Source organism: Adiantum capillus-veneris, chromosome 8 (genome assembly GCF_014529385.1).
Source record: "Adiantum capillus-veneris isolate H3 chromosome 8, ASM1452938v2, whole genome shotgun sequence".
Lineage (NCBI taxonomy): Eukaryota > Viridiplantae > Streptophyta > Polypodiopsida > Polypodiales > Pteridaceae > Adiantum > Adiantum capillus-veneris.
This window is the reverse complement of record NC_140938.1, coordinates 63728931-63740863: the sequence shown is the minus strand read 5'-3', so window position 1 is coordinate 63740863 and position 11933 is coordinate 63728931. Positions and strand designations below refer to the sequence as shown.

Genomic DNA, 11933 nt, shown 5'->3' with positions numbered 1-11933 from the left:
GCCGGTTCAATCGCTTTTGCTTGGTGCTGCTACGACTGTGGCAAAAGTTGGTCGACTCATTGTGATTTTTGGAGTGTTCATTCTTGTGGATGAGCCCCAATAGGACCAAGTCACAGAAGAGCTCTTTTGCACAGAGTACAGATGGGCAATTTTCACTTTGACTGGGATTGTGCCTACACAAAAAACCTCAAGGGAGGACTATAAGGCACAAAAGCTTAGGCGCTCACAAGCGACAGTCTCTTTTGACACTGATGACAAGCGGGAGGCAAACGAAAGCTGACGTAGGCTGCCGCTGATGATGACACATGCGAGCGTGGCCAAGGCTAGCTAGTGAGCTAAGGGCGGGAGGCAGGGGTTGGGTTGATGCCTCCCCACAGGGTCGTCTCTCGCCCAGGGGGATACTCATAGACGAGGAGAGCTACGAGAGAGAGAGAGAGAGAGAGAGAGAGAGAGAGAGAGAGAGAGAGAGAGAGAGAGAGAGAGAGAGAGAGAGAGAGAGAGAAAGTGAGAGAATTAGGGAGATAGGGAGTAGAGGGGGCCCAATCATTAAATAAAGAATTGGCGTGAATCTTTAAGGATGCCATTGAAGGGAAAGGAGTTGCGAACTCACAGTCATTACCTAGAAACAAAGTAGGGTCGTCATCGAACAAGGGTCACAGAGCAGGGAGATGCGAGCGTCCTCCATCTAGAGGGAAAAGGAGAAGGCCAACTACTGCACAGGTTTGTTAAGCAACAATGAGGGATGTGCAAGAGGAGTGAAAACGTTATCTTTTTAAAAAAATTATTGCAAGCACAGTCCTGGACATCATGAGACCTCGCGTTGTTGGACTACGGCGACGATTCGCAGTCCTTTAGGCTGAGCAGGTCATGTTCAATACCATATTGGTGCTTTTATAGTGAGTGCCAGAGAGCAGCCTTAGGCTTGCTAGAGGAATCTTGTGGAATCTACACGACAAACGAATAAACATAAAGAAGAGCCAATGGTAGGAGTCAGTATTTTTTTTTTTAAAAGAGAGAGCGAAAGAAAGAAAGACTATATTTACACCCACAAAAGGCCAAAATTGGCCTATGGGACAAATTCGTCCACTATGTGTCCTTTGGTACCAAAATGAAAAGTGAACTTGGAAAGGCAAGAAAACTTCTAACTACTAGCTAGGGATGCTAGAAGTTGATTGTGAGGTGGTATAATCCATGGTGTACAATGGTGCGGATACAACAAAACGATGGTGGGGAAGTGAGGCAGGATGGAGCTCTATCACTAGAAGCAATGCATCGCTACATGCATCCGTATGTACAAGAAAGATGTTTGCGAAGTTGGGGCGAAGAGCTCCCTGAGGACTCTATCAGGGTCCACTTGAAGCTGGGTGAACCTTGCCTCCATCTCTTGGTGATATTGATGTCTGATCTCTACCACTTCTTTGTGCTGGAGTTTGGGTCGTTGAAAACCATGTACTTTCTTTCTCTGGCTATCTCTTAGGCTCTCAGCTCTTTCCAGTGTGACCGCGTGTCATGTCGTAGTAAGTGGTGGGTTGAAGCTCTGAACGAAATCCATTATCTATCTTTGTTGTAATCCCCTCTATGTGATCACCTCCTATAGTGCCCTCTCTGTGTGTCTCTCGATCTACAATAAAAACACTCCCAACCCATGATGTTGTGCCGGAGTTCAGGAGAGAGAGAGAGAGAGAGAGAGAGAGAGAGAGAGAGAGAGACCTTATAGTCATTTTTTGATGATAAGAACCCTGCCACTGGAGCCCTACATTAAAATTGCTCGATTTCTTAGAACAAGTGATGTCACACATGGTTGCGAATCTACGATGGCCTCTCTCTCTCTCTCTCTCTCTCTCTCTCTCTCTCTCATTTTGTGTGTGTGCATTTGGGAGACATCTTCAGGCCTCGAGTGACCTACTCTAGAGGCTAGAAATTGGTGTTTCACACTTGAATTGTAGGTACCACAAAATATACGATGTGCCGTCAATTGTTCTCTATAAATGTAGGGTTTATGTATATAGTGTAGGCATGCCTAAGCACCAATGGAGGCCTTACCATTGTACTATTGGTAAGAGCAAGTGAGACGCGCCGTAGGCGGGTTGCGCAAGCTAGTTGAGGTAATTTCCTCTAGATGTCAAAACTTTGAAGGCTACTTGAAAGAAGATGCTTGTTCAGCAGTAGGAGATTTCATGTTGTTGTTTCGAGCAAGGGTTTGAGAGTCAAGATTCCAATACCTGCAATTTTTTAAAGAATGACAAAATACTGAAATAAAATGTTCGAAGAGTCACCTTCTCTCAGTCTCGAGTCGCGCTCGCTCTCTCTCTCTCTCTCTCTACGGCAGTACATGCTCCAGTCGCGCTCTCACGGCAAAACATGGATGTGCTTCTTGCAGCGTTTGATTTGGAGATTCAACTCTTCAGCGTGTGCTCTACTTCATGACTTCGCCTCCTGCACGACAGCGTCGGGGTTTATAAGTACTCTCTCTCTCTCTCTCTCTCTCTCTCTCTCTCTCACACACACACACACACAGCACAATTTGTGCGCATGCCACGAAGAAGATCTTACTGTGCCCAGAAACAAAAGAACGATGTAGCGACTGAAATTTGAACCAGTATATATGCTAATCAATATCCAACGCTAATGCAACAAACTCCGCTGTACATGGAGCACGTGTGCTTGTGTGTGCATTGGCAAACAACATAATGAGGTTAAAGCCTTGCAGAAAGAGCAACTTGTGCAATGACAAACTCAGCTTGGTTTGGCAGGTTTTTGTTCTTCGAAACACAATGGAACCGGAGAATGGTCTAAAGCGCACGATTTTACCTTGGCCGGAAGATTATGAGGCTAGTTTGTTTGATTTCTGTATTGTGTTTAACAGTCTAAACATCATCACTTCGAGTCTTTCAAGTACTGCAAAAATTGGACGATGGTCTTTTGGTCATGTTAGTATTGCATGTGTGCACCCACACACATGGTTTTTCATTTTTTAGGGGGTAGCCATGAGGCATGGTCAGGCAAGGGCCATGTATACTGTAGAACAACACTGTGTAGTCGTCTTCTGCTTATACTGTTGATGGGCTGGACTTTGGAAATGTAAGGATTGCGTAGTGAGCGATTCTTTTTGTGTATACCCCAAGAAAGAGGATGGTTTGATTGATCCTACCGACCAGTTGAATGGCAGTGTTCCATATTTCATTGATGGGCTGGACTCTAGGGATGTAGGGATTGCATAGTGATCATTTTTTACTGTGTGATACCCCAAGAAATAGGATGGTTCAATTGATTCTACCCACCATTTGAATGCCGGTGGCATGACGTGAGGCGAGTTCAAGGAATCTCTTGAACTCCCAAATCTTACCATTAGACTAATTCTTCGGGTTTCTTATTGAAGGTTATTTCTTTGCCTTCAAGTTTAAGCAAAAAGAGAAGGGCACTTAAAATAGATTGATTGGAAGATTGATTCATTCAAAAAAATTGGCTTTCCAGCATGCCATATTGTGCTGATCGCCTGTTTTAATGTATCTAGTGTTTCAAGATGAGAGTTTGTTTCTCGTAGAACTGTATTTTATGGTTACGTGGCTCATACTTAGCAATGTGTTTTGTTGTCTGTGCCATGCACAAGAAGATTTATAAATTTTCTCATGTAGGAAAATGGAGTCTTTTTCAGTGTTTTCCATACAATGAATAACATCATGAGCTTCTGCTCGAGAGGCACCGCATACCTAGCTAGGTACGATTGGGGGTAGGGGACCGCCGGCCCGGTGGGGGTGCCGGCGGTCTCCTGCCCCCAATCGTACCTAGCTAGGTATGCAGTGCCTCCCTCACAGAAGCTCATGATGTTGAGGTAACTCGCAATGTGGGAATTATTGTGAGAATTTGTCCAAAACTTCTTGTGATGTGACCTTTCTCTTCAACAGGCTTTACCGGCGGTCATGACGTTTCATCACCATCACTTGTATGAATTCACAACAGAAAAACTCTCAGAAGATCTCATAGATGATCACTCCGCACAACAGACGCCTCTCAGCACATTCCGTGATCATAATGGCTTTGCTCATTCCCATTTTCACAGCCACAGACAAGAACCAACCTGGCTTACCTTGCATCACTATCATCCGGAAGATCCTTTGCAAATCCAGGTGAGTCAAGTTTGCAAGCAATAATGAAGTAAGAAGGACTCTGTCATTTATATTGTGCATTATGAAGAAAATTTATCCCTTTTTTTTTTCGCAGCGGTTTTTTTTATCTCTTTTAAATTGTTAATTCACCTGCTCACATATGTTCCTGCCAAGTTTTTTACTTTACCGAAGCAATTGTGTGCATTGTATGACTCACCTTTTATCGTGGGTTTCAGCATTTCTGTTACACCAACTGAAAGGATTTTTCCATAATTCCTAGTTCATAACAGACAATTGCTTTGTATGGAACTATGCAGGTGATCTCATCAACATTACTAGCGAGAACCGCGCTTTTTGTTGAGCCAGATCACCTTCATTTCCGCCACCAGTATGTGCACCTGCACAAGATCTTCTGCCGTCAGATGTGGCCAGAGAAGATAGAGGAAAACGATGACCCGAAAAAACGATATCGTATTTTCTTCCCAGACCTTCAGACGCGCACCATGACAAAAACAGGGGTCTTTTTCTCGGACAAGTCTGGGTTCGCTGAATTTCACTACTACAACTCTCATTGGCATACCTTGATGGCCACTGCGGCTTTGCACCCCGAGGGCTTCCAGAATCTTGAGTCTTAAAAGCAACACACTACTTTTATATGAAGCAAGAAAGCAAGCATGCCCGCATTTACGCCCTCACAACAATGCAAGGCTTGAGAAAAACCAATACTATTTCTACTGCACCAGTTTCATATCCTCCTCATTTAAGAAAATGCCACATTTGAGGAGGTAATATCTACATAAATTCATTAAATTTAGGAGGGATTTAGTTCTTATTCAAACTTGAGAAAGATAATGTGCACACATTCACACCTAGAAAATAGGCTCCGGAGCATCGATATATTGACCCAGTGTCATTGTGATTTGAGAAGGAAAATGCCACATTCGAGGAGGTAATATCCATATATATTGTATAATTTGGGAGGGTTTTAGTTTTTATGAGAGTAATTTCTCCTGTAGCGTTGGATAAAGCAAGCCTATCTTTTGCAGAGCCTCAACACAAAAAGTAATTGACTGGTTGTACACATTCTCAACGGTGCTTTGTTTCTCTTACCACGATTCTTCCGGGGCCCATTTGTACAGAAAAGCAAAACTTACAACATAACTACCAAGATAGAGATTCATTCATTACAAGTGCTCTCCTTACAAAAACAATAAACTTATCATTAACCTTTGTGCTTTACTATGAAAAAGGAAAGAAATAGAGCTCTTTTACTACAAATGTTGCTTTCACTTGTTGTTGCTAGCCTATGCTACAGCTATATCTTGGTACAAAGGAAAGCCATGCATCACAGTTATGCTCATAAGTGATATTAATATGTCCTATGGTAAAAAATCAATATAATCTATTAAGAAAAAAGGTAATGTAGCCACAACAACGTGGAATGAGACCGTGTGTTCATGGACTACATCAAACGATGCAAGTATGTAGCTCATCACTCCAGAGTGCCAAAGTGTCAAGTGCTTCAATTCTTGTTTTTGAGAGGCTCAAGCTTACAAAAGTCAATTGATGAATGGTATTAGCTTCATACTATTTCTGTCCATTCAAAATGTGCTAATGGTGGAATAATCGAAGCATTTACTACTTGATTTTTAAAAATCCTTCTTACTACATACAATCCCATAGAAGTACATAGAAGTGTTTTCTAGGCAACTTAAACGAGTGTTTCCCAATACACCAATCAATATCAATACTATAATTGAACAATCCTGATTCTTATTCAACATTTACAAAACCTTTTTTGGGCAAGGAAGCAAGGATCAAGTGCCTAAAGGCATAACATTAGCAAGATATAAACTGCATTCACATATTTTCAAAAATGGCGTGTAGATCCTTTACGCCTTATAAGTGGAGGTGTTTAGTCCCATTCTCATGACCTAAGGAGATAGCACAAGAGCATTTTTGCTACTTCATGTGCCTTTTTAGTCAACCAAGCATAGTTTTCTAGTAGCCATGGAGTTTATTGTTGAGACACTGGCAACTAGATGCCACGATGGCCACAAACATTAGCCTTGCAACTAAATAGACAAATCATTAACCCAATGCGTGTTACTACAACAAAGGTTACGCGAGAAGAAGACTAGAGAAGTTTTTAATGTCGTAGGAACAATCCCAAGAGGCAACAAATATGTATCCGACGAGGCTTGATCTCAAGACCTACTACTCGAGAGAACTAAGATAACCAATCTACCACGGCGATAGAAAGCTTCTTCAATATCCACTTGAGACACCGAGGATTAGTACAAGATACATACTCCATACCTCTTGATGACCCAAATATCACTGAATCATGAGAAAAGAAGGCTTTGATGAGTTAAACATTGTTGTTTTAAGTAGTTGTGGTTATAAAAAAGTATCACGAATTCAATGCTCCTGGCTCAAAAATACTGATATGATGGACAATATAAGGAGAAAAGTTCATGTCCCTCTTAATAAAATATTCAGTGCAAGCATTGATCATGTGTGTGTGCGTGTAGCCAGCTATTCACAATACAGAGCTCGCTCTTTTCTGGATCTCTTGTATTTGTAGCAAACTAAAACTCGAATAGTGCTGCTAGATCATACAGCAACAGCCTGCTTTAGAAGTTTTTGCACAAAATGTCTTTAAAAGTCAGCATCTTGACACTGCAAAAGGGATGAGCATCTTGACACTGCAAAAGGGATGAACGTATCACTAAACTTGGGGTGCATTTTCCTTTCAAGCCATGCAAACTAGCTGTTGATCTCAAGGCTCATTGAGAAGGAGAGTCTCGCAGTTTTAGGGTCAAAATTTGAAGGATATACCAGTTTTTACACAGAAACTTGTAGGATCTTACCTGTTTTCTTCAAGGCACGCTCGAAATCTAGTTGGGAATTTACAATTTTAGCCAGATAAAGATAAATTGAAGACCAGTTTTTGACAGACACTGCCTGATTTATGTGTAGACTACTGAAGGTGAAGTTCAACTACCAAAGCGTAGCTCAATTGTAAGCCATTGACATTTCCTGAACCCCATTCACTTTCTTGTTGGATTCCCCTCTAAAACCAACAGTCCATTAAAGCGAAACAGACAGCTTAACACACTTTTTTCAGCTTGCCATTCAAGTCCCCACAAGGGAAAAAAAGTAAACACATACACGTACACACAAACCAAAACCGATTGAGTACTAATCAACTGAAGATAAAGAGGAGATACTCTGCAAGAATTCTCTTCTTTTTTTTTCCACAGAGAACAGAATTTTGAAACAGCACTGGGGATCAAGCGAATTCTCTTCTTTTTTTTTCCACAGAGAACAGAATTTTGAAACAGCACTGGGGATCAAGCCTATGTCTTTGCGGACCCACTCAAATGCTATACCACGAGGCTATGATCCTGTTGCCTACTCTGCAAGACTTACTCAGAAGGCCGTTTTTGGCAAACCAATGTATACATATATCTATATATGATCACAACACATGTGTATAGAACACCTCATGCGCATGCTCACATCATCATAACGAAGCCCCAATGTACAATATAGCCCCTCCTTGAAACAGAAAAGAAATGCAAAAAAGGCCATTTTCCCACATTCAACGACCTCCATTGGCCAATCAATCCATGGGTAGTTAATGCAACTTCTTTGCTTTTGGACTTGTTTTAGGAAGCCTTTTTGCAACGACATCATTAAGCGTGCGAAAATGTGTTTGAGCTTTATCCATGGCAACCTTTGTGTATGCGTCAATCTGGTCTTCATATCGCTCATATATGACAGGTATTGAATGGGAAAGCACCACACCTGCATAATGCGGCAAAGACCCAACGAAAACTTTGAGCTCCTTTCAACGACCAAGGACTACAGAGTTTGATTCACTTTCGTACAATACTCACAAATGTAGATCAGAGTCAAGACGTGAAACCATCCACCCACTAGTGATAGACCCCATAGGACAGCAACAACCTACATGTTCCCACAATTAGAGGAAAAGAAAATTTAAGGGCTAAAAGCAAAAGACTTTATCAGAGTAACCTTTTACAATACGAACCAAGATACATATATCTAGATGAATCTATGAAAAAGCCCAAATTCACCTTTAAAGGCAAATGCAACATATAGACTCACGGAAGTCGCCCAAAAGGCAATATAACCATCAGCTCCACAATGCCTAGTACTGACTGAATACTACATCCCCACCAATGTCGTCAGTGGCCAATAGTGGGTGTAGAACTAGATATCAATATATGCTCTCTCTCTCTCTCTCTCTCTCTCTCTCTCTCTCTCTCTCTCTCTCTCTCTCTCTCTCTCTCTCTCTCTCTCACACACACACACACACACACAAAAGCATACATCAATACAAAGATTTGTGTACCGAGATTACGTCATAACTCTAGAGATGCATGGCAGACTCAGCCATGATGAAGGCTAGCACTAAAGGAAGCATTAAATAGGAAGTATTTGAACAATTTGAAGGCAGTTGATAGGGCACATGCACCACTAAAGATACGATAGAATAACAAAAGGAGTCTGCTCGTAGTGTGACCTCTTACACGTGTGGCACACACACATCCTACAACCCTGGCATGAAAGCAATTACTACCTTTAAAAAGACCTTCAAGTCTTTGCCAAGTGCGATGTCATGGGCAATAGCCAAAGCCTTGTTGATCTCCACCCTTAATGCCGAGGCAAAATTGATAACCATATCTTCCGACAAATGCAACTCCGGAATGCGGGGCGGAGGCCTATAGTAAAAGAGTCATTGCAAAGAGTTAAACCTTGTCGATCGTCAGAAATTTGGCAATGAAAATTGCTAAGTGTCCTTTGCAATTGAGAGTGGAGGATAAATTATTTGAGAAGAAAGACATACTTACAAGGGTAGCTTTAAAAACCTCCTTAAAAAACACAACAAAAGAGAAAATATCAACATCCCTCTAATGAATGGGCTAACAAGTAAGATAAGCTAAGGATAATAAGACCAGAGATTCAGTTTCACAAGAGAGAAGTAGGCAGCAAAAACTATGGTATTGTGATGCTGCCTGTGTGTGTGCATGCACATGTTTGGAGAGCTTGTAGAGTGAAGCAACCAACTAAGACTATGGTGTTGGTTATGTCCTTTGTGTGTGTGTGTGTGTGTGTGTGTGTGTGTGTGTGTGTGTGTGTCATGTGCGCGTATGTGAGAACTTGCAAAGACTTACTTGTGAACCAAGGTAGCTGCATTTGCCCAGACAAATAGACCTCCAATTAGTATGAGCAAAACATCTGATACAATGGTCAGGAGTGAAAAGCCAGAGTGCTCTAAAAGTATCCATGCTAGCGTTGTCCCCACTAGGATCCCAGCCGACATGTATTTTCTTCTCCACAGAATGACATCCGCAGCTGCAAAAGTTGCCGATTTCTTTACATATTAGCCTTCAACCTCTTCAGACATGCACCCACATCAAGCTAGACACACGCCATGTAAATCTCCACTAAGCTGTTATAGTATTAGGCATTGTGCCGAACAAGTACAACTGTCGTAAATGGTAAAAACCCCTCATGACAAATTGAAATCAAGAAATTTCATGTGTCACCTACAGAACAAGCAGATCAAGAATCCAGATGTGTATTTAGTCCAAGCTACAACCGGTTGATAATGTTAATTCTTTCTATTTTCAGTGGTGTATTACTGTATTAATTCTTCCAATTTGATGCTTCTTTTAATGCTGGGATCCATTATGGCCGCGTGTGCCCAGCATCTCTAGAGTCATGACAGAAACTCAGTAGGAGATCCGTGTGTGCAGTATGGGTGTGTGGGAGCATATATTGGTACCTAGTTCTACACCCACTATTGGGCACCAATTACGTTACTAGGGATGTCGTAGCATTTAGTGAATCCTACGCAAATATGGATGGCTACCATGAGCCTAAAACTTGCATTTTCCTCCTTTAAAAGGTGACTCTGGGCTTTTACCATGGATACATCTAGGCATATATAATTGTTCTTTGGTTCGATCTACTAGGCATATGCATATCCGTCGCGAAATGGAAAGAGTTCATCGAACCTGTGCAGGGTCCAAATTGCATGCAAAGAACTATGCAGAAGCTACACTAGCTTCAAGCACCTGACGCTGCTATAAAGCATGCTTAAATCACTCTGAAGGGACACGCATGCACACATGCGTATTACCATGCACATTTCAGAAGATAATTTCCTAAACAACATGATGCAGCATGCATCTTCCATATAAAATACAGGAACACACATATTACAAGAGCCAAAAACATCCTTTTATCCTTCCAGATGGAAGGATGGATGCATCATGCATCCTTGCGTATAAAAACACAGGATCGTACACATTACAGGAGCCCCAACCATAAACAACACGATGCACCCACATCATTTTGTATGATAAACTTATGTAACAATAAGAAGACAGAAGAAACCAAAAACGGAGCTTACATGTGCCACCACCGAGAACCTGATGGACAGACCGCTCGCGATTGAAGAGGCGAAAGCGGGGAGGTGTGTTGAGGCTTCCATCAGTTGCACCTTCTGAGGCAGGCAAATCATGGAACTTCTCCACTGCCGCTGGGTTTGCAACGCTCTCCACAAAAGCGGGTTCTCCATCTTCTGCTGCCATAGGCTATGGAAAGAAGACCAGGATTAATACAGAAGTTAATGCAAGAACAGAAATGCATGCTTGTAGCTAAAATAACCTGCCGAAAGGGAGGAAGCCTGAGGTTGTCTAGTATGCGAGGGTGTGGGTGTGTGTGTGTGTGTGTGTGTGTGTGTGTGTGTGAGAGAGAGAGAGAGAGAGAGAGAGGAGGGCGGGGGGAGATGGCAACTGAATATGTAACGCGCGGGGGGAGAGAGAGAGAGAGTATGTCTGTGTGTGTAGGGCGCTTTCGCGGATCGCAGCGCAAAAGAGATGACCGGAAAACCTTTAAACTTTCCTTTGAGCTTTTCCAAAGCTTTTTGTGATCCTGTGAGAAAATGTTGCCATCTTTAGGGTCCCTACAAGCACAAATCAACTTCTCTCAACCATAGCAAAAGGAAAATTGGTTACATGAGCTACAGGAAAGTTGGTACCTTGGCTGGCTTCTTTGGAATCTTTGTGACAACCTCAAACCCACATCATTTGAGCCCCAGCTTTGCGTCTCGCATTTCATATAATGGATATGATTTGGCACATTAGCAGCAAAATATGTGTGTAACTCACCTCCATAGTCGAGTACTTTCCAACATTCCAAACCTTCTATTCCTAGGCACTTAATCCTACAAGTCTTTAAGACTCTTAGACACCGTGAGATCTATGGAAATGGCGTGAATGTGTGCATGTCGAGGTGGGTGGACACCTTTAGAAAAATGGCATGTGTCGCAACTAAACCCACCTAATGCACTATCCACATGTGTGCATCCATTTGCTTGTCGCAAATGGTCGAATACACCTATGCATCCTTGGCGTAATCATCAATGAAAGTCACAAAGTATAGGTAATTGCCTAAGGACAAAGTTTGCATATGCCCAAACATTACTATGTACAAGTTGCAACATGCATGTAGCCTTTACTGAGCCATCCTTCGAAAACTTTGAATGTTGCATCTTACCCAAATACAGCCTTCACAAACATGCTTCAAAGGTGCTTCAAGAGGCAGCAAAGAAGCAACCATATCAGATTTTTGCAAACGTAGCAAAATAGATAAATTCAGATGCCCAAAATGTCCATGCCAAAGTTTTGCATCTAAAACAACCTTTGAATCCACAACCACAGTTGTAAAATTTTGCCCACACTTGTCATATTAATGAGCTTATACAACCCACAACCTAAAATGCTA

The 11933-nt window shown here is 42.0% G+C and overlaps 2 protein-coding genes across 4 annotated transcripts; one reads left to right on the top strand and one right to left on the bottom strand.

The window, feature by feature from the left end:
• Positions 1 to 2020: 2020 nt before the first annotated feature.
• Positions 2021 to 5280, top strand: LOC147452255 (uncharacterized). The gene is made up of 4 exons (XM_086518905.1): positions 2021 to 2462; positions 2754 to 2831; positions 3906 to 4127; positions 4424 to 5280. The coding sequence occupies exons 2-4, from the start codon at positions 2775 to 2777 to the stop codon at positions 4739 to 4741; spliced, it is 597 nt and encodes a 198-aa protein (XP_086375031.1). The 5' UTR covers positions 2021 to 2462; positions 2754 to 2774; the 3' UTR covers positions 4742 to 5280.
• Positions 5281 to 7336: 2056 nt separating this feature from the next.
• Positions 7337 to 10977, bottom strand: LOC147452254 (reticulon-like protein B5). Of its 3 annotated transcripts, XM_086518018.1 has the most exons (8): positions 10815 to 10977; positions 10558 to 10741; positions 9314 to 9494; positions 8990 to 9010; positions 8719 to 8860; positions 8213 to 8303; positions 8012 to 8081; positions 7655 to 7919 (listed from the first exon to the last, which is right to left on the bottom strand). In XM_086518018.1, the coding sequence occupies exons 2-8, from the start codon at positions 10736 to 10738 to the stop codon at positions 7883 to 7885; spliced, it is 723 nt and encodes a 240-aa protein (XP_086374144.1). In that variant the 5' UTR covers positions 10739 to 10741; positions 10815 to 10977; the 3' UTR covers positions 7655 to 7882. The 3 variants fall into 3 exon arrangements, with proteins under 3 accessions (XP_086374142.1, XP_086374143.1, XP_086374144.1); XM_086518016.1 differs by lacking the exon at positions 8213 to 8303 and having other exon boundaries at positions 7337 to 7919; XM_086518017.1 differs by lacking the exons at positions 8213 to 8303; positions 8990 to 9010 and having other exon boundaries at positions 7337 to 7919; positions 10815 to 10976.
• Between the last annotated feature and the right edge of the window lie 956 nt (positions 10978 to 11933).